Here is a 20,254-nt window from a genome sequence, read left to right on the forward strand (position 1 = left end):
AATCGAAAACGACGAGCAAGGGGCGAGGGCGCAGGTCACGGTGCTGGTCGAAACAACAATTCGTTAGCAAAATTGAGCGTGCGGGGTCGGCTCCGGGGTTGCCCACAGGCACAGTCCCCGGTTTGATCCTGCCGTGGGGCGCCGCCCGGCTGCCACAATTGGCCACAATGTCCGGCCGTCCTATGATCGACCATGCTGACCGACCACGACGGAACTCACCCCCGACGATAGCGGTCGGAGAAGAACAGGGAAAAGTATCATCAGGTTATCAGGGACGCTGACTTTCGAGCAAAACACCCTCGCCACATCAACCTGGCCGCTGTGGGGGCGGCGTTGCCCCGATGCGGGGAATAGTGCGCGGGGACGTATATGATATTGCTGGCAAGTGCTATACCATCTGGTCAGGGATCTTTGTCCCAGATCCGAGGCAGTTCCTCGCGGCTCAAGAAAGCGATACCGGACAGTGGATGACTTCCCGTAAGCCAAAATCCTAGATTTCGCAGTTCTAAACGCCATCAGCGTACCTGGTCACACTCGCTGCCACGGTGCAATGGCAAAATAGAACCGTTCCTCCCATCCGTAATGCCAGACCAACGCTCGACGACTGCAAGTCACGACCATGAGGTCGCTTTCCATTTATGGCGAGCGGATCGCTCAATTTGGCAGGTGCTGATGGCAGGTTTGATACGCGGACCTCACCCAAGGCTAAGCGAGCGTTTAGAGTCGTCTGGAGATTTGGAAAGGGGGGTCGACCCCCCCTGCTAGATTTAAAGTTTAGAGACGGTTTTTGCTCGACGAGCCTCATCAAAACTTGGTCTAAGCGAGAGCGTGACAAGACGGCATCTCGGCTTGATGCGTTTAGAGATTTAGAACTGCTCAAAACGCGTTCTAAATGCTTACGGGAAGTCATCCAGTCTTGAATGACGCGTCCTGACCCACCTTTGCGCATTTGCGATGTGCAAGACTGGCGTTGACTTCCCAGTCGACGCTTGCTCCTGGCTGCGTCTCCTCAAATCAACCCGTTCCGCTGCCTCAACCTGCGCCTTCTCGTCTCGCGTCTCCATTGATACTGGTTCCCATAGGCTACAACTCTCGCCTCTCTTGTTCAGGAGGCCGATGCACTTTGAAAGAGGCAACATGCCTCGCCTGTGCCCTGGCACTTCGACACGTCAGCCCTGAGTTCAGCGTTGGGTCTTTGGACTGATTGTCCATCACCAACCTTTTGCTGACATCAAGGGCATAGCCATGGGGTTGATAGTGGAGGGCCTATGAGTCTCTTGCGCCGCACCTCACTCTGATGGGCCTAAAGGAAGCAGATATGGATCCATGGCGGGACAGGCCATGGCCAAGACTGACTTACTAGTACGAGCAGCTGCATACTCTGGAGGTCGATGCTCCCAAAAGCTATCCTGACTTCTCAAATAGCTTCTCATTTTGGTGGTTTTGACCCGCTGAAACTTCAGTAAATGTGTCTCTACCCCAGCATCCTGCACATTTTACCCGGGATGACTACAAGTTTGAAGAGTTCAATGGCATACTGATAAAGATCCATTTGTCCGGCAGGAAGAGTGCCTCATAGGGTTCTTCAAGAACCTGACACGACCTGGCACGTATCACGTCGTGAGACGAGTTCCCAGTCCTCCGCTGGACTCATCGCGTTAGCTTTCGTTACCGCGCCCCTCCTTGGGCCGAGTGCAGTCTGAAGCATTTCGACAGGACTCGCACGTCATGACCGAAATGTCCTAAGCGGCCGAGACGTAGTATATATAGGGAGCTCGTTACTCTCCCAAGACCATAGCACGTAGAACGGACGACGTCAAGAATACCCCGCCTCTTCCGCAAGATCTGCAGGAGGTATGTAGCTCGGACAGCTGTGCGGCACGATTGTGAAACCTTCATGCAACGACCAGGACAACTGCCGAGCGCTGAGCGTCCACGGCCAAAGAAAGGAAAGGTCGCGGAGAAGCTACCCTGCTACTTCCATCCCGGTGATAGAGGACTGTACTCACTAGGATGACGAAGAACATGGTCCTCTTAGCCTCAGGATTCGTACTCGGTAATTGCCTGTCAATCCCGACGAGACTGGGGCACTAGACATCTAGACGGCACACTGCTACAACGCATATGCAAGCCGTTCGTCCGTGTTCTTACATTCGGTCACGACGTTCGCGTCTCCACGAATATCACAGCAAGGATGATTCATCCGCATTCAAGATGAGGAGGTTGAAGAAGCGTATCATCTCCAGGAACCCCTCGGCTCTCTTCGCTACAGGACGAGCTGAATTCACCGCATGTTTTGATTGACGGGTGGCATACCTTCGTTTACGGTGTGCGCTCCGTTATAGGAATCGCGCGCATCTTGGTGGCCATAGCGGAAGATGTGCTGCGTCAAGTTCCAGTAGTGTCTCGTATCTACTCATCCGATTAGTTCAGGCACGACTGCAGCTCGCAAGTAACCTACCAGTATTACCTGCAAACGAGCAAGGAGATCAGGGCACACGATTCTTTGCCAGCACGTATGACCTACCAAGTGACAAGCCCGGAGCTACGACTGCTCTGGTCTTCGACTCTCGTTCTCTGAATGAGCGTCCAAGTGTAGCCAGGATGGTTCCCGACATAAACTCATAGACGTCTCCGCTTGTGGGGGTGACCGGTGCAGGGTTCAGAGCATTGCCAAAGGCATCCGATAATCGGACGTGACCGGGATTGGACTCGTCCCCGTATAACGTCCCGAATGCGTCCAATGAGAGGTTGAATTTCTCCACAACTGGCTTGATTACGCCCGAAAAGCGGTCTTGAACTTCCTTGACAGAACTATCTGGCAGGTCAATCCTAATTCGCTGGAGGCTGGAGGGGTCGCTCGCACCTATAGTCAGCTATCCGATGGTTAACAATGACGTGAGCCTGCTCCGGCAGCGCATTGACTTTGACGCCGCCTTCTATGACATCGACAGCTTGAGTAGTGCCAGCTATGGCTTTGAACGTCGGCAGCGACGCCACGAGTTCCGCCTCTAATTGCCTCAAGGCAGCATCGCTCTCCCTTGACTCCTTGATCATACGCCGGAGGGTCGCAGGGAGCTTCGAGTCATGCTCAGCGTGGCACTGTAGTTGTTTGTAGTACGCCCCATCGCGGTAGAGGTGTGGTACGTGCGGGTTATCTTCGAGGCGTGTGATTAGGGATGCTAAGATGCCAATGCCCTGGGGGAAGGTTATGCGCGTCAGATTATCATTGTAGAAGATGGGTAAATGGAATAATCACGGTGTGCGCGGGAGGTCTACTGGAATGCCCGCCTGGAGTGTTGACCTCCATGCGAACGTTCAACTGACCCTTTTCGGCTACCGCAGGCTGAGACCAGATCAGCCCATTCTCTTCGGCGTACCCACCTAATGTTCTCATGCGTTGAAAGGCTTTAGAAAGACATGACTAAACTACCCACCACCCTCGTCTACGAGCAGAGAAAACGAATCAGGGCCGTAGACAGATAGTAAGTGGTCTCTGATAGCAGTTGCGCCCTGAACGGGTATCAAAATACTGCAGGTCGGTGAGCAACGTCAATTATAGGTCACCCACGTAGATACCGCCACGCTCTTCGTCGATACCGTATGCTAGCACAAATGTCCTAGTCGGCTCAAAGCCTTTCTCCAGCAAAGTTTCGACCGCAGTCCTTACGATAGGAGTCTGTCAGAGCATGACTGTGCCAAGCTCGCCCGTCGTTCACTCACAGGCTGGCTATGAGACCTGACTTATCATCACAGGAGCCTCTGCCCCATATCCACTCGCCTGTAGGATCAATTACTCTCAACAGCAAGATTAGAACGACTCGGGCAGAGCCTACCATCGTAATACCCCGAAAATGGGGGGTGAACCCAATGGTCGATCGTCACCGGGTCGACGGGCACGACATCTGCATTTCAAATCCAGGATACCATGAGCACAGGAGCGGTGAGAAAAGCTCCGGCAGAGTAAGATATCGACCTTGATGCGCAGTCAGTAAGACGGGCTTCAGGGATTCATCCTTCCCCTTCCAAGAGTATACAAGAGCGTAATGATTCACGGATGTCTTGTTCAACTTCGCGTGTCTACCAAGGTGACCATAAGTGGGATCCAGACATCATATGCGTCCGACGCACATGAGAGGAAATCGGTCAGCAAGGTAACTGTGCAGTTGATCGAGAACCTCCCAACGGGGATCTTCTCCAGGAGGGCTGTAGTCGTCCCATGTCTGAGTTCTAGTTGGTCATAAGTCATGTCACTTTATTCACACTGCACGCGGGCGTACGGAATCCTGACAGCCCCTCCCAGGGACTCGTAAGCCTTCAGCTGGAACTCTCGATTCGCATGAACACCATCCAGAGTCTTCAGTAACTCTCCATGCTTGGAGGGGGTGATAGGGCGAGTCTGTGCGCACAGGAACTCGTCATTCTCCGACCCATAGATGGTAGAGGGTGATCCGGTACGAAGCGACCGTAGGAGCAATAGAACCAGCCCCAGCATGGCGAGTCGGGCTACCCATTTGTTGTGACCGCGCCTCTGTAGCTCCGGAGAGGTGTTCAACGCCTTATCGCACTGACATTCGCGACCCACGCCTTTCTCAGCGTTGTTAATCCCGACGGTGCTGTTGATACCCTTGCATGTGCAAGCAGCTTCTTGAGCGCTATTGCCCATATTGTTGCTTGCCATACCGTATGCCTTTAGACAGATGAGGCGGTGTTACTTGTAATTGGGCGTTAGGGAGAGCGATCCGCTCGGCCACCCGGCCATCGCAATGTTGAGGAAGCATTGTACGCGGAAATAGCCGACATGTGGCGGAGGAGCGTCGACGTCGGTAAAGTGGAAGACGCATGCCGACATCGACGTCGACGAAGCTTGCGACATCCCGTTAACCAAGCTTGCGCTAAACCGTGATAACGCTAGCCGCCGAAGTTTTCTGCTATGAGCTCGTCGCTCGGTCCGAGCTAAGCTTCACATCACATTACAAGAGTCGCCGGAATTAATTCTACAGTGGTACTACTGGTCGCCTATGCACCGGTGATGCTCGTTCCACTTTCTTATCGGCCGTTGGCCGACGAGGGTGAACATGCATCAACGCTGCATAAGTACTACCTGTCAGCCTATCCCTAATCATCGTAGTTTCCCGAGAAACCCCAAGATACCCGTCTATTATCCTATGCGGGGAACAGTGCGTCTTCTTGCTTCTCAACGGTAAAAAAACCAGCCGAATAAACCTATGATTCCGATCTTTAGCCTCACCTTCGCGACATTCCTGCGCTTTGTGCATAAAAATAGTTGTACCCCAAGCATGATCCTCGAAGCTGTACAACGACATGCATCAGGCAGGCAGGCGGACTCACTCCACAATTGCACGCGCAGTCTTCATTCCGGACACGAGACTCCCGGACAGACATATTCCGAGGCCGAAATGAGTCTATGCGAGCTATGGTATAAAAGACCTGACAAGTTGTAGCCAGTACCTCACCGCTCACAGGTCTTTCCTCTCGTAGCACTTGTTCTACGTTCCTCCGTCGACATGCGTTTCTCGACTGCCACCGTCCTTGCTGCTCTGCCCTTCCTGGTTGCTGCCGCCCCTACGGCGCCCAAGGTTGGCACCAAGATTCCCCTCCAAAGACGGTCTGGCTTGGTCAACCCCGACGGTACGGCGAACGCTCAGGCCCTAAAGAACCACTTAGCCTATGCTACTGGGTTTGTACCAGACTATCATCTGGGATGCGCGATGCTCATACACATCTTTCTTGCTTAGTAAAATTGCGAAAGGTTTCGCGACCTACGAAAGGAACACCGGTTCGGCACACCCGCTAGCTGCTAAGAAGGCCAGCAAACGGGACACCGGGAGCGACTCCCTCACCGATGATGCTGAGCAGCTGTGGTACGGCAGCATCTCCGTCGGTACCCCTGCCAAGGAGTTCACTGGTATGCCAAATTCTACGGTACATCAGGCAGGAACTGAACCTCATCAACGCAGTGGACTTCGACACGGGTAGCAGTGACTTGTTCCTGCCGGGCCCTGACTGCTCGGAGAACTGCTCGGGACACAAGACATACGACCCCGACTCAAGTTCCACCTCGTCCGACCGTAACAAGGACTTCTCTCTGCAATACGGGGACGGTTCCACCGTCTCTGGCGAGCAGTACACCGACACAGTGACCATTGCAGGTCTCACTGTATGTTCATGCGCTTCTATGTTCCGGACGGCCCTTGACCCGCTGTACAGGCCAAGAAGCAGGCTTTGGGAGCGGCCGACCAGTACTCTACTGGGTTCGCCTCTGACAACTTCCCAGCGGACGGCTTGTTGGGCATGGCCTTCAAGTCCATCTCGGAGTACAACGCCAACCCCTTCTTCCAGACGCTCGTCGCCGACGGCGTGACGTCGGATCCCGTCTTCGCGTTCAAGCTGTCCAAGTCCGGCGCCGAGCTCGACCTCGGTGGGACCGACTCCAGCAAGTACTCGGGCGACTTCACGTACGCCCCGGTCACTCAGGAGGGGTACTGGCAGGTCGACCTTGATGCCGTGAGCGTCGGCGGCAAGAAGGCCGTTACTGGCCTCTCCTCCATCATCGACACTGGCACCACTCTTATCGTCGGCGACTCTGATAACGTTGCCCAGCTTTACGACGCCATCGATGGTGCCCAGGATGCTTCCGAGACCATCGGACAGGGATACTACACTGGTAAGTTGACGGCCACCCGCGACTTATGTGGCGCTCAAATGATCTGACCTTCGGATCCTTTTCAGTTCCCTGCGATTCTATCCCCACTCTCAGCCTCACGTTCGCTGGCAAGTCATTCGACGTCTCGCCAGACACTTTCAGCTTGGGTGCCGTACAGGAGGGCTCGTCTGACTGTGTCGGCGGTGTCGCTGCTCAGGATGGTCTTGGTGGTAAGCGTCTCTACTGCTCTCGCGGAGTACCCAATGCTCACTCCTTCGGTGCCAGACTTCTGGATTGTCGGCGACGTCTTCTTGCAGAACGTTTACACCGCGTTCGACGTCGGCAACAGCCAGGTCGGATTCGCTGAGTTGGCTTAAACGCATAGAATCAAAGGGTAGTAATGTAACCTTATTTGTAGCTATAAATTATCGACCCTCCGGCTGCTGCTGCTTGTACTACGTGCTTGTGTCACTCGGGACTACGTCTTACGATGTTCTTACGTCTCTTCAATTGATCATCTTACATCTGCTCTTCGTGCGATCTACCTCGTAACAGGATGTCTGGATGAATGTACACTGACTCATTATCTGAAATTGTATAGATGATAGGTCTGATAACACATCGTTTGGGATCAAGGACAAATGGGGCGTAAAGGGATACAGATTTCAGTGCATAGAACCTGAGATAGAATGGATGCTGCTAAGTAAAACAATGCGGACGAGACCAGAGACTCCTTGATTCGAAACCGGAGCAAGACGGGAGACAACGCTCAGAAGACGCTGCCTTCCGGAGGCTGGGGAAGCTTTCTATTGTTGAAGGACGCCATCTCCCTAGAGTAGTATTGTTAGTAACGCGCTTACGAAAGCACACTGAAGTGCACTGACTTCCTAATCTCCACGAGCACCGTTTCAATGCTGTGATTCCGGTTCCAGTGCGCCAGAACGGGCAATTTGGACGGGTCCACCTTGCCGTCGGTTTGACTCACGAAAGGCAGGTTCACCTTCGAGATGAACTGGACAGTGGGGGGCCGTTCAGGGTAGTCATCGCCGCAGTGGATCTTCAGACTGTATATGCGGTTCTCGTGCACGGTCTGCCACAAGGGTCCGATCGAAGTCAATCAGCCAAACGGGAGCGGTGAATCAAAAGGGCACATCTGCGTACATGACCAGGGCCGATAATGGTCCCATTCCAGCTGCTCATCAGCATATCGTCACCGTCCTCCAGGCCATATGAACAGGACCCATCGCCGATACCCTTCTCGCCCTTCTCGAGCTCCTCAAGGAGGCGGAAGTTACGCGGTACTGCGGAACGCGTAGTCAGCTCTAAAGCGCAGTTTCTGCAATAAAAGATGACATACTCTTGGCCATGGACGCGAGGTTGTGGCAGAAAGCAGAGCAGGGCTGACCGGTGTGGCGGCTTCGAGCACCGCATTTCTGACCAGGCGCGTAATTCGATCGGCATTCGCCGCCAGCCCGCCTGACGCGCAGCGGTCGACATCATCAGGATCGCACTCGCAGCCAACCTCGACGACGACCATGTTCAAGGCAGGCCAACCGAACCCGTACGACGAGATAGTCGGTGAGCTGTGACTCCTTTATTGCCAGCTGTGGCATAAGTTGCTGAGGGGTATCTCCTAGTCAAGACTACTGATGAGAATCTGACCTCCGAGAACTGGGAACTAATATTGAATCTATGTGATAAAGTACAAGATGAGGGGGAGACAGGGCAAGTAGTATTGCAGTGACCATATAGCTTGGAGTGCTTACCTTGCGACACAGAGCCCGCAATGTTATCGCGTCCGTCATCAAGCGGTTGGCCCATCGCAATCCCAACGTGCAGCTATATTCGCTGTCTCTGGTGGAGTCGTTGCAGAAGAACTGCGGAATTGAAGTCCATCGCGAGATCGCCTCTCGTGCATTCACTCAAGCGTTGGAGAAGCTAGTGACCGATCGGGTATGCACTGTGAAGCATGATACGGATGCCGCAACTCAAGTCTTGATCCCAGACGTCCCACGACAAAGTACGGCGGAGAGCATTATCACTCATTGCAACATGGACTGCCGAGTTCGAGAAAGACCCTAGCCTGGGGATCATGGAGGATTTATACAACAATCTGAAAGCCAAGAGTCCGTGGCTTCACATTGACAGCCGGGATCACATAGGACTGACAACGCCTTAGATTACAGATTTGAGACTCCTCAGGAGCCTCCGCCGCCCGACGTAGATGACGAGATTCGTCGCAAGGAAGAAGAGGAGCTCCAGCGTGCTCTAGAGATGTCCGTTCAGGACAAGGGTGGCCGCACCCAGTGGGCTGAATACTCTGCTTACTCCTCCAGTGGCGCTGGCGGATCGTCCTCCAGCGCTGGTTACGGTGCTTCCCCCTCCACGTCTGGGGCCGGCTCATCCGCAGCAGCGGGTTCGTCGTCCTCATACCGACGGGACAGCTACGCCCAGCCATCCACCCCGAGCTACGCGGGCGGATACGCTCCCGCTGCACGTCCTGACATCTCGCGTGGCCAGACACCAGCTGCTATTTCTTCGGTGACGTCTTCAGCCTCGTCTTTCGGACCGGCTCCCAGTACGTCGCCGCCCGCGCCTGCATCCCAGCCGATCGTCACCAGAGTTCGCGCGTTGCATACATTCGAGCCCTCTGAGCCCGGCGAGCTGGCATTTGAGAAGGGTGATATAATCAAGGTCGTGGATAGGGGTTATAAGGACTGGTGGCGTGGCCAGCTGAAGGGGCGCACTGGTATTTTCCCAGTCAACTATGTTGTGAGTAACATTCGCTTGCTATTCTGGCACAGCGACCATAATCACCTTTAGGAACCTTTGCCCGAACCTACTCCTGCCGAGTTGGCCAGAGAGGCAGAGCAAGAAGCTGCTGTTTTCTACCAAGCTATGAACGTCGACCGGTTGCTCACTCTTTTGCGGCACCTTGATCCTGCGAAGGACAACCTTGCCGACAATGAGGAGATCCAAGTGAGCACATGTTTCTAACTATAACGTGATCATGACTCATTATGGACGACCACAGGAACTCTATAGGCAGTGTATGTCCCTCCGCCCGAAAATCGTGAAATTGATCGAGAAATACAGCCAGAAGCGAGGTAGGCCTTCAGAGCATATGATGGAAAACATGCGGGCCCTGAGCTGCTATTTCCGTAGCGGATCTGATATCCATGAATGAAGGCTTTATCAAAGCCAGGACTATCTACGAGCGTATGATGGAAGAAAGTTTAGCTCGCCACACCCAAGGTACCTCATTCCAGTTCTACCAAGATGGTAGCGTTCTCACTCCATAACCGCGTCCTAGGGTACGACGGATACCGTCCTGCAGCCGCGTATCAGCGGCCGGCCAGTACCGCCCCGGGCCAGGACTATGGTCCTCAAGCGTATGGCTGGAACCCAACCGTATACAATCAGCCAGGGTACAATGCATACCCTGCCCCGGCGGCGCCGTACGTGCCCGGGAAGGAAGGCGGATACCCGCCTTCTCAGCCAGCGCAGCAGCAGTACGCCGACCCTAACGCGTATGCGGGGCAACAGCCTGGCACGTACCCCCAGCAGCCGTACGGGAACCTGTCGCGTGGATCGTCGTATATCCCTCCGCAAACTGAAGCGGCTCCGACTCCGTACTCTGCGGCGCAGCCGACACCTGCCCCGCAAGCCCAGGCGGTTCCGTACGCTGCAGCGCCGGTGCAGCAGCAGACTACACCCACTCAGCAGGCTCAGAATTCAGCTCACGTAAGACAAGCCTCGCTCTCGCAGTCACAAATCCAGCCGCAGCCACAGCCCCCGGGTCAGGCGCAACCCGAACCGCAGCGACAGCAGTCTGGCGGGCCGCCGCAGGGACCGCCGTATATGTATGACCCGTCGACAGCGTACCCCGATCCGAATGTGCAGGCGTGGGCGCAGTACTATGCCCAGGGCGGGAAAGACCCGACCGGCTCTGTGTACTTTATCTCCGTACCGGGGGTAAAGGAACCTCCGCCGCAGACTCCTGGTAGTGCAACTCATCCTGGTCCGCAGTCGGAGGGAGGATATAATCCTTATGCTCAGCTTAGTGGACAGCATTCGAGCACTGATCTCACAGGCTCGGGATATGCAGGGCAACAGCATCTCAATGGTTCGCAGACCAGTCTCGGAACGCCGTCACCGTACCAGACGGCTCCGGCATCTGCAACGGATCTTAATGGTCCTCAGCCCGGCCCCGGCGAATCTCAGCTGGGAAGGCATCCGTCCATTGCATCGACTGTTGTGCCCCATAATGCGCCCCATTCCCCCTCTGCCGTCGGCACATTCAGTCAGCAGCAGGAGAACATTCGTGTAGGGTCCCCGCTCGCGCAGTCGTTCCATCAACAGGGCGACGGCGTTGGTGCCTCTGCGCCGCCAGGTCAAGATCAGCATCATGTCGGAGGGTACATGAACGGTGTAGACCCGTATTCCCCGTCCGCTGCTGCCCCTGCGCCTGTCCCGAAGAGCCCAGGTGTGGGCGGAAACGAGTCAGGATGGCCTGGATACGGCGGGGCGCCTGGGCTAGCATCGCAGTTCAACGCTATGCATATAGCGCCACGAGAGAGTGCCCCGGCTCCGGCACAGTAAGAGGGTGATGGCGCAGGGAGAGAACGGTCTGGATAACTTAGTTCACGGACTTGAGTGGGGACCCGAGAGGAAGATCTGTCCCGGCGAACAACCCGATGGACAGCAGCTTGCTCTTGGACCCTTGTGCGCGTTGTTATTTTGTCAGTCGTTTCTGTACGAAGTATACTGTTCTAAAACTCTTGTACCGGATTCATACTTCTATGACAGTTGTTGGTTGGGCTGCTGAAGATTGGCCGTCTCACCAGATTCCTAAGGCGTGAACGCGTCAGCTTCGCGTAGAATCCGCATCGCTGTCCTGACATATGTTCTGGGGTTGATATAGCAGGCGCGTGCCGTCTTTATCTGTGACGGAAGGGAGTCGCAGAACGACGGCTGGGTAGTCCACGGCTTGATGCTATCCAGGATCGCCTCCTATATTCGTTCCCAACTCAAACCGCGTGCTACGTACTTCCTGTCCATCTACTCCTAGAGCTTGACATTTTATAATCGTGGCACGTCCCCTGGTCATCATTTCTTAACTCGTGATGTTCTAGCACCGAGAAGAGTATTGACATGTCCGGTACGGTCACAGCAAAATCTGGAGTGCTGTACATACCAGCTATTCAGGGCATTGGTAGCCCTGAACACGTTACCGGAAACCCTACCGTAAGTACTATTCTTTAGGCTTCGTCGACGCGTCGGTGGCATTCTGTAATATCACGTGACCCTGAGCAGCGCGTCGCGTGACAGATGTCACATTAGGACGTGTGGAATAATAGGACCCCTGAAAAAACCGATGGAGGTTAGATACCAGAAGACCTGTTTTCCTTCATTTTTACCGGGACCGAATTTTGCCCAATTTGGCCGTTTTTAACGGGACGCGATACCAACCTAGCCATCGGGCTCCAGATTTACCGGGACCCAGGTATCCGACCTCCGGATTTTGATCCCGCTACAAGGGTTTATTTCACCCCAATTTAATCCCAATATGGCATGCTCAGCCACAATTTGCCGTATATGGGCTAATACTTGCCTAAACGGTGCAATTTCCCTTCGAATATTCATTATGGCAATTGTGGCTGCACAAGCGAGTGATTGAGGACCGGAAGAAGCCTGGTATATACCACACTGGTATCTGACCTTGGGATATTGTGCCTCACATTTACCGGGACTCAAGTATCTGGCCTCTTGGGCGCTTCTCCACTTTTTACCGCAACTGTATCTAACATACGGCCTTCAGACCCGGCTTTTTTACGGAATTGGTATCCAACCTCAATCGGTATTTTCAGGGGTCCTGGAATAATCCGATCTTGCTCTTGACTCGAAGCTTCGCACCATATGATGATCAGGTATTCTTGGGTTTTCTTGGTGGGTCTTGCGCACATGGTAGTGCGGGCAACAATGCGACGATTTGCACGAATGACACTCCTATATGACTGCATTCCGCTTCTCCGGATGCTTTCATTACGAGCACGGTATATAAGGGAGTTGGGGCCATAGAGTATGAGCATGTCGGTCGGATCGATACCCACTGTATACTTGCAGCTGGAAGTTATCCTGTGCGATGGTCAGCCTGCTCAGCGTCGCGTGGGCCTGTGCTGCACTATGCTCTTTCGCTGAAGCGCGGAGCGTGATTGCTCATTTCATGGTAAGATATATGTTTCCATTCATGCATAAGAATCCTATAACTTGGGAATGTTATCCAGGCACAAAACTCATATTCATACTCGGTCTCGGACTGGACGAATGATATCAAGACGGCTCAATCCATCGGTATCGAAGGGTTCGGTAGGTGGCGATCTCCGTCCAAGACAAGATCCAATAGTTGACGAGAAAATACGCTAGCTTTGAACGTAGCCGTCGATGACTACGAAACGAGCCGCATCGCCGACGCCTACACCGCCGCCGAAGCCCTCGGCTTCAAGCTGCTCTACTCGTTCGACATGTCCTACCAGTGGTCGCAGGACGCCATCGTTTCGCTCGTTGTCGCGCATGCGTCTAGCCCGTCGACGTACCTGTGGAAAAACCAGGTTCTGGTATCCACCTACTCCGGAGAGAACAATTGTAATGATTTCTGGGCGGGCGTCAAGAGCAGCTTGCAAAGTCAGGGGATCAGTATTTCGCTCGCGCCAGCGTTCACGAGCTACCGTGACCCGTCTAAGGCGGATAGCGTGTTCTCCAACTTTCCCGCTATTGACGGGTTCTTCAACTGGTGGTCTTGGTATGCAGTGTTCCTGCTCTTCAACTAGTGTGCTTTTGACCGTGCTACGTATACCAGGCCGGACGATGTCGACGCGAAACTAACCACCGACACTGATGTCGCCTACCAATCCGCCTTAAAGGACGCAGGCCGTTCTGGCCCTTATATCATGGGTACGTTCCGCCAGAATGGTACAAACTCTGATCTCAACTAGACCGCATATAGCCGTGTCACCTTGGCAGTTCAAGAACCTCGGAGACCCCAACAACTGGGTGGAGCTGAGCGATGACCTCTGGAACTACCGTTGGCAACAGGCTCTCCAGGTCGCCCCCGACATTGTCGAGATTGTCACCTGGAACGACTATGCCGAGTCGCATTACATGTAGGTCGGAGCATCTATTCTAAACACGAAGTGTAGTGCTGACTCGCTTGCCTGGAAGTGGGGACATCAATCCGAACGTGGACCTTGGTACCCTCGCACCGAACTATGTGAACGGGTTCGTGCATGGGGACTGGCGGATCCCTGCACAGTATTACATCCAGAACTACAAGAATAACACAGCACCGAGTATTTCGGTAGGCGTTGACCCTGCTTTTAGGTACAACTTCGGCCGCTAATGCACCTTTGTGAAATTTTCATAGACTGACACTGTCGTATTCTGGTACCGTGCCCATCCGAAGGGCGTCACCTGCAGGTACGCCATCTCTTGTGCATACCCTTTGTATGCATTTCTGATGTGACATGTCCCACAGTACTGGGACCCTCCCCCGCAACGCCGCTTTCCCTGCCGACGCGGTGTTCGCCATGGCCATCCTCTCATCTCCCGCAACGATCTCCCTTGACATCGGCTCCAATCACGCAGAGTTCCAAGCCGATGCCGGAGTGACCATGGGCTCCGTGCCCTTCCCAGCAGAGGACTCACAGATCCCGTACATCCAGATAATCAGGAACGGAAATAAGATCGCTGACGGGTATGGGAGTATGTATGTGACGAATGCGTGCAGTTATTATAACTTTAACCCGTGGGTGGGGAGCATTAATGCTTAGCGGGGGTGCGCGAGTGCCAGTGGGGCAATTGAACTCGTATAGTCTATGGCGTTGTAGTGTTACTTTCATTCACACGGTCAGTTATCCATAGGTGTTTCGTACAGTTCCTCCCACCCAACGCATTTGAGCAGTTGCCTACACCTCCATTTCCACTCGGAGTGATATGGCTCGGTTTGTCTTGGGCACTGCTTGGCAATTTAAAGAAACCAGGTACTCATTTGGACATAGGCAAGCTAAATATGGGTATCTGTGGCTGAGGCTCCTATGTTCGATGGCAGAATGGGTCCTATGAATAAGCTGAAAGTCGAGAGAGCATACTTCGTCCCCTCCTTCACCTCCGGAGATGAGGGAGGCAAAACAAAACTAAAAAAGATTCGGGTGCGGGGAATCGAACCTCGATCGCGAGCTACCGCGACATATCCAATTATGGAAGGAGGCCAAAATACAAAAATGAGCCCGCTCACTCGGAACGCGTTATTTATAGTTGTTGACGTGTTCGTTAAGTACAACGACCCGACCAAGGCCCTTGTGTCCCTAATTTATTCCCTTCCACTCTCGTTTCTCGTCCAACTGACTCGTTATGGGCTCCATGTCTAGCACTGTTGTTGTCTCCAGCGTTGTCGGCGCCGTCGCGCTCGCGTACGGGTATATCCAGTATTCCAAGGGGAGCGCGCATCAATCCGACTCGCACCTTGATACGTCGATCAACAAGCTCGTCCAGGCAGCAGGCACGCAGTCTCAGGCTGGGAAGAAAAACAAGAAGAAGAAGAAAGCGGACGGCGCGTCTCCGTCTCCAGCACTCGAGACAGAGACGGAGAGGAAGCCCGTTGTCGTGCGTTTCCCACCAGTAGCGTCCGTACCGGGCGAGTTTGACTCGGGGTCGAACGCGTCGCTTGAGCCGTCCGAGCCTGCCCAGCCAAAGGTCAAGAAAGCAAAGAAGAAGAAGGCGAAGAGGGCCGCGCCCGCCGGGACCCAATCGGACTCGTCCGCTGGCGCGGGACCCTCCTCATCTCTCCATTCGCTTCAACCCATTTCCGCAGGCGGCAAGCCCGAGCAGAAGGAAACCCTTTCCGTGGACACGGATAGCTCCTGGACACAGGTGAATTCAAGGCGGAGGAAGGAGGCGTCAGATGCCGCGCCGTCCGCAGAGCACACGAGTGATGCGGGACTCGCCGCCTCGTCCGTGGGCGATCGCTCGGAAGAGGAGGCAGAAGAGGTGAACAGGAAGACGTTTGCTGAGAAGATGCTTCCAAAGCCTCGAAAGACGGGAGTCGAAGAGTACGTGGCATGTCTCTGCACACCGTCCAGTTGACCAACGTCTCCTCTGCTAGTATGACAGAAACGCCTGACTACCCAGGCGTGGCGCGCGTCATGCGTGTCCAGCCTCAGCCAGGCGAACAACCCGCGGCCGGGTTCTCATGGGCCGACTACGAGGATGTCAACGTAGGAGACGACGCGGACGGGGAGGACGACGGTGGTTGGGGCGTCGTCAAGAGTCGCTCGAGTATGTCTTCCTATCTATTCGTCAGTCCTCGCGGTAACCATAACTGTAACCCTTTCGTCGACCAGGACGCAAAGCAACCCCTCCAGCTACGAGCGAATTCAAAGCGCCCGAAACGCTCACTAAGAAGCAGCGGCAGAATGCTGCGCGGAAGGAGGCCGAGCGTGCTGCAAAGGTGCAAGCGGAAGCCGAGCGCCAGGCAGCGCTGGCGAAGCACAAGCGCGAGCTGGAGAGAATAAGGATGGCGGAGCAGTTCAACGCCAGCAAGGGCAAGAAGCCGAGCGGGGGGATGAGCGCGGCGGTGGATGAGAAGGGGAAGCTGGTGTGGGAGTGATATAGTATACCTCTAAGCATATTAACTCGCGAGAAGTGGTGGACGCTGCTTTATCTCATGCATACCCCCGGACTAATGGACTTCTACATTGATATCCACTACTTGCAATCGTTTTGTTTTGTCGAGATTTCAAGGAATCTAACGAGCAGTGTGCTGGCAGACAGAATGTGTTCTTCTCGGGCAGAAAGCATTTCCGATCTATTACAAGCAAGAACTGCGCTCAGCTTCCGGGAAACAAGTCTAACTTCTATAATCGCCGTTGATCCGCACGTACTCCTACAAAAACCCAATCATTAGTCAATCACCTCCGTACAATCGAAGGAGGCACCCACATAGCTCAGATCGCACGTGTAGTACTGTGCACTCTCGCTCCCCAGGCCCAATTGGACGCGCATCTCAAAGTCTTCAGCGCTGAGGATCTGCTTTGCCCGCACTTCGTCTACCTTCTCAGGCTCACCATTGACGAGTACCGGGAGAGAGGCGGATCCGTCTGAGGGTATAAAGGAGACGCTGACGCGTTTTGGGTCTAAGGGGGAGGAGAGGGGGACAGAACCGGTGGCAGCAAGGATGCGGCCCCAGCTAGGGAGAAGAGGAGTGATGAGCGATGTTTCGGATGTAAGAAAAGACCCTTACTTGGCGTCTTCACCATACAGAGCTGTCTTGACTAGGGCTGAAGTGGATATACGAGACGCTATTTTGTGCGCGTCAGAGTATGTTGGCGCGCCCTGTACGATACATATGTCACGCGTATATCAACTAAAACGTATCACAGCCTGAAGGACGCACCTCGACAGTGACCGTAACGAATTTTGTGGCTCCCTCACCGTCTCTGACGACTAACTTGGCGAGGTCGATTGCAAACGAGGTCAGCTCCTGCTTGAACGCCTCGTACGCGTCTGGATGCCGCTCTTCGTCAATCTCTTCTGCTTTCGTCCCTTCAACAGCTGCTCCATTAGCCAATACAATGATCGTATCATTCGTCGACATATCTCCGTCGACGCTAATCGAGTTGAAGCTCCGGTCGACGGCATACGCCAAAGCATTCTGCAAGCTCCTAGGTGAGACCGCCGCGTCCGTGACGATGCACCCCAGCAGCGTCGCATGCAATTGGCCTGTCCCAGACGGCGGACCCATGTCGGGGTGGATCATCCCCGCACCCTTGTCAATCCCTGCCATGCGGTACTCCCGCCCCTTGATCGTGAACACCCGCGAGCGCAGCTTCGGGAATGTATCCGTCGTCATGAACGCGCGAGCAGCGCGCTCCCATGCTGCAAAGCCCGTCCCCAGCTTGGAAGCCTGAGACTTGATGCCCTCGATGATCTTCGATATGGGCAGGGTCTGCCCGATCACGCCTGTCGACATTACCAGAGTTTCATTCCGCCCAGCATCCGGTTGAGGGTCGAGCAGGGTGTCAGTGGTCTTCACCATCGCCCACGCATCGTCCAGTCCCTGTTTGCCCGTCACCGCGTTCGCGCACCCGCTGTTGACCACAATCGCTCTCGCCTTCCCCCCATTCTTCTGGAGCACCTCCTGCGAGACTACGACAGGAGCAGCTTGGAACGCGTTCCGGGTGAAGCACGCCGCGGCCGACGCAGGGCGGGTAGAGAGAATGATACCGAGGTCTAGCACTTGTGCATTTTTCTTGATCCCGCAGTGTACGCCTGTCGCGAGATAGCCTTTGGGAAACGAAGAGTCGGGTAGAGGAGCGTGGTGGTGCGCTTTAGGTGGGCCTGGTCTCGTTGTGATGGTAGAGGAGAACCGCTTCCACAAGGTCCGAGACATCGTCGCGCGAGCTCTGGTGTCGACTTTGCAGGGCGGTTTATAAACCTCTTTCTGACTCAATGATATGCTTCTATCTCACAGCATCTCTACAGCAGTCTTGCATGCACAGCTATAAGGAGAAACGGGCTTCATAGCAGTCTATCGTCGAATAGCATAAATCTATGAATGAATGAATGTGCGATTCCCTCTGAGCTCCGGAGCCCGCACCGAAAGGACCCAAGCGTAAACACCGCACATAAAAATGACCGGCGAACAGAAGAGAACGATCTGCTCTGCCATCGCTCCGTTACTCGCCACGCCGGTGGGATAGCGGCGAAAGAGTGCAGTCCCGAGACTGCGTCGATGGTCGAGGAAATTTGGGTTGGCTTCAAGGCCTTAATAGATGTGACAGACAGTCACAGGCACGTGAAAGTGTTACGTACTCCGGTAGAGACGTGATCAAGGACCATGATCATGTGACAGACGCGTCTACATTCACGCTCATTCACGAGGCTCGGGTCATATCATTAGTATCCGGAGCCCTGGCGTCCGAATACTCAGGAAGAGTTACCAACTTCGCCGTCGTCAATACAGATACTTCTTAAAGAACTCGACGGAGCTCTTGAATGCACCCTCCTTTCCAGCCTTGACCTTCGGATTACTCATATCACCACGGACCTAAGGAAACATGAGGCGTTCAGTGTCTCTACAAACGGGTTGGGGCTCATGGACTGACCGCAAAGCCGTGCGTGCACCCTTCCCAATACAACCTCTCGTATCCGGGCTTGAACTTTCCCCCACCAAGGATTTCATCAGCCTTCGCCTGTGTCTCCGGCGGGAACATCGGGTCGATCTCGCAGGAGTTGATCAAGAGCGGTGCTCTGGATAGCTCCAAGTATTTCTGAGCCCTCCGGTTATCTCAGGCTCCTGGCCACGACAACGAACACGCTTACCTCGAGATCGCTGGGGATCTGAAGACGAGAAGGGTGCGCGACCATGACGGCCTTCGCTATTCCCTCATACGCGAGCTGGAAGCAGTAGGGAGCTGAGATGGGGTCAGTGGAATGGTCCTAGGACCTGATCACCACGGATGGCATGCTTACCGCCGAAGCAGTACCCAGCGGCTCCAAAATCAGTAACGCCTTGCTCCTTGAGGGCCGCTATCACCTTATCGAGGTACGGACGTGTCTGTTCGGGACCGTGTCTGCTCAGCCATTCCTCCCGACTGAATGTGCGCTACGTGCATGTCAGCCGAGAACAGTACGTGGCAGGTACGAGTCAGCACACCTCGTCTGCGTCCGGGATCCTGGGGTCACCACCGAAGTAGTCCGGAATGATTGTCTGCATAGGGAATCAAAGTATGAGGCAATCCCATCCGCCGGAATACCCTTTGGATACCTTGAAAACGAACCTTGATGCCGTTCCTAGCAAAGTCATCGGCGAGCAGCTATCCTTCCCGCATTCAAAAATCTGGTGGGTCGATGGGCAGATCGTTAGATCTCTCACCTTGTTGTTCACTAACGCGAGCCCAAATACGTCGGAGAGGAATAGAAGGACCTTGTTCTTAGGGCATTCGCCCGAAGGAGTGGCCACATAGCACTCAACTCCGCCGATTGTCTCAATTTTGCCTGCGGGAGGTAATACTGGTTAGTGAACAGATTCAAGGCATAGTGACTACAGTACGACCTTCCGGAGTGCCCTCATGCCGGACAGCTATGAGGAGAGGTACGAGCGTACGCGTGTTATTACCCTGCTCGATTCATCAAGATGCATACACACCTTTAAAGCAATCGTCACAATGGCTCATGCTACGGAAGTTTTGAGCGGACAGTGTCTGTTCTTCGTCGGCGCCGGCCCTGCCTACAGTATGTCAATTGTGCTCACAAGCAGGTTCGCCCTCTTATAACCAGTCAGTCTACCTGGCGTCTTACAGGATCGCTTTGGTCATCGAGACGACACATGCACATCCTCTCCCTGCTAAATATGCAGCGAACAAATATATGCGAGAGGGGATTCAAATTCTCGACGCGAAAGTCCGATTTTGCCGGGAAGGTGGCGTGGCTATCGACTAGTACTGACATATCGGGCATCAAGAGTCTGACTTACTGGACTGAGTGTATAAGTGGCTCGAAGGTAGATCGTCTCCCTGCAATACGGACCTC

General features: G+C 54.3%; 9 protein-coding genes across 9 annotated transcripts; 5 read left to right on the forward strand and 4 right to left on the reverse strand.

Moving 5' to 3' along the window:
- Positions 1-2,183: 2,183 nt before the first annotated feature.
- GLOTRDRAFT_105482 (carboxypeptidase S) lies at positions 2,184-4,495 on the reverse strand (the record flags this gene model as incomplete). Its single annotated transcript, XM_007867150.1, has 12 exons — positions 2,184-2,266; positions 2,317-2,412; positions 2,528-2,814; positions 2,867-3,198; positions 3,260-3,384; positions 3,438-3,513; positions 3,572-3,665; positions 3,724-3,781; positions 3,837-3,905; positions 3,977-4,080; positions 4,132-4,230; positions 4,281-4,495. The coding sequence occupies 12 exons, from the start codon at positions 4,493-4,495 to the stop codon at positions 2,184-2,186; spliced, it is 1,638 nt and encodes a 545-aa protein (XP_007865341.1).
- A 996-nt stretch (positions 4,496-5,491) lies between these two features.
- Positions 5,492-7,122, forward strand: GLOTRDRAFT_115817 (acid protease). The gene is made up of 6 exons (XM_007867151.1): positions 5,492-5,701; positions 5,760-5,929; positions 5,982-6,181; positions 6,232-6,688; positions 6,754-6,897; positions 6,953-7,122. Exons 1-6 carry the CDS (start codon positions 5,529-5,531, stop codon positions 7,042-7,044), a joined length of 1,236 nt encoding a protein of 411 aa, XP_007865342.1. The 5' UTR covers positions 5,492-5,528; the 3' UTR covers positions 7,045-7,122.
- Positions 7,123-7,125: 3 nt separating this feature from the next.
- On the reverse strand, positions 7,126-8,047 carry GLOTRDRAFT_60025 (UBC-like protein). The gene is made up of 4 exons (XM_007867152.1): positions 8,025-8,047; positions 7,829-7,968; positions 7,552-7,757; positions 7,126-7,497 (listed from the first exon to the last, which is right to left on the reverse strand). The coding sequence occupies exons 1-4, from the start codon at positions 8,032-8,034 to the stop codon at positions 7,437-7,439; spliced, it is 417 nt and encodes a 138-aa protein (XP_007865343.1). The 5' UTR covers positions 8,035-8,047; the 3' UTR covers positions 7,126-7,436.
- Positions 8,048-8,202: 155 nt separating this feature from the next.
- On the forward strand, positions 8,203-9,969 carry GLOTRDRAFT_40403 (uncharacterized protein; the record flags this gene model as incomplete). The annotated part of the gene is made up of 8 exons (XM_007866645.1): positions 8,203-8,245; positions 8,305-8,407; positions 8,446-8,620; positions 8,673-8,793; positions 8,847-9,439; positions 9,491-9,646; positions 9,702-9,774; positions 9,833-9,969. 8 exons carry the CDS (start codon positions 8,203-8,205, stop codon positions 9,967-9,969), a joined length of 1,401 nt encoding a protein of 466 aa, XP_007864836.1.
- A 520-nt stretch (positions 9,970-10,489) lies between these two features.
- On the forward strand, positions 10,490-11,504 carry GLOTRDRAFT_115818 (uncharacterized protein). Its single transcript, XM_007867153.1, has one exon. It carries the CDS (start codon positions 10,529-10,531, stop codon positions 11,267-11,269), a length of 741 nt encoding a protein of 246 aa, XP_007865344.1. The 5' UTR covers positions 10,490-10,528; the 3' UTR covers positions 11,270-11,504.
- A 1,308-nt stretch (positions 11,505-12,812) lies between these two features.
- GLOTRDRAFT_39602 (glycoside hydrolase) lies at positions 12,813-14,496 on the forward strand (the record flags this gene model as incomplete). Its single annotated transcript, XM_007866592.1, has 8 exons — positions 12,813-12,896; positions 12,955-13,036; positions 13,106-13,469; positions 13,527-13,621; positions 13,674-13,830; positions 13,889-14,024; positions 14,091-14,143; positions 14,202-14,496. The coding sequence occupies 8 exons, from the start codon at positions 12,813-12,815 to the stop codon at positions 14,494-14,496; spliced, it is 1,266 nt and encodes a 421-aa protein (XP_007864783.1).
- A 589-nt stretch (positions 14,497-15,085) lies between these two features.
- Positions 15,086-16,331, forward strand: GLOTRDRAFT_128584 (uncharacterized protein; the record flags this gene model as incomplete). The annotated part of the gene is made up of 3 exons (XM_007867154.1): positions 15,086-15,774; positions 15,828-16,000; positions 16,066-16,331. The coding sequence occupies 3 exons, from the start codon at positions 15,086-15,088 to the stop codon at positions 16,329-16,331; spliced, it is 1,128 nt and encodes a 375-aa protein (XP_007865345.1).
- On the reverse strand, positions 15,546-18,257 carry GLOTRDRAFT_138320 (ornithine acetyltransferase). Its single transcript, XM_007867155.1, has 6 exons — positions 17,118-18,257; positions 16,965-17,056; positions 16,664-16,910; positions 16,066-16,607; positions 15,828-16,000; positions 15,546-15,774 (listed from the first exon to the last, which is right to left on the reverse strand). The coding sequence occupies exons 1-4, from the start codon at positions 18,111-18,113 to the stop codon at positions 16,572-16,574; spliced, it is 1,371 nt and encodes a 456-aa protein (XP_007865346.1). The 5' UTR covers positions 18,114-18,257; the 3' UTR covers positions 15,546-15,774; positions 15,828-16,000; positions 16,066-16,571.
- A 314-nt stretch (positions 18,258-18,571) lies between these two features.
- On the reverse strand, positions 18,572-19,951 carry GLOTRDRAFT_138321 (dienelactone hydrolase endo-1,3,1,4-beta-D-glucanase). The gene is made up of 9 exons (XM_007867156.1): positions 19,872-19,951; positions 19,779-19,805; positions 19,599-19,720; positions 19,504-19,539; positions 19,380-19,433; positions 19,196-19,328; positions 19,046-19,137; positions 18,829-18,993; positions 18,572-18,770 (listed from the first exon to the last, which is right to left on the reverse strand). The coding sequence occupies exons 1-9, from the start codon at positions 19,897-19,899 to the stop codon at positions 18,678-18,680; spliced, it is 750 nt and encodes a 249-aa protein (XP_007865347.1). The 5' UTR covers positions 19,900-19,951; the 3' UTR covers positions 18,572-18,677.
- Positions 19,952-20,254: the final 303 nt, after the last annotated feature.

Source organism: Gloeophyllum trabeum (genome assembly GCF_000344685.1).
Source record: "Gloeophyllum trabeum ATCC 11539 unplaced genomic scaffold GLOTRscaffold_00005, whole genome shotgun sequence".
Lineage (NCBI taxonomy): Eukaryota > Fungi > Basidiomycota > Agaricomycetes > Gloeophyllales > Gloeophyllaceae > Gloeophyllum > Gloeophyllum trabeum.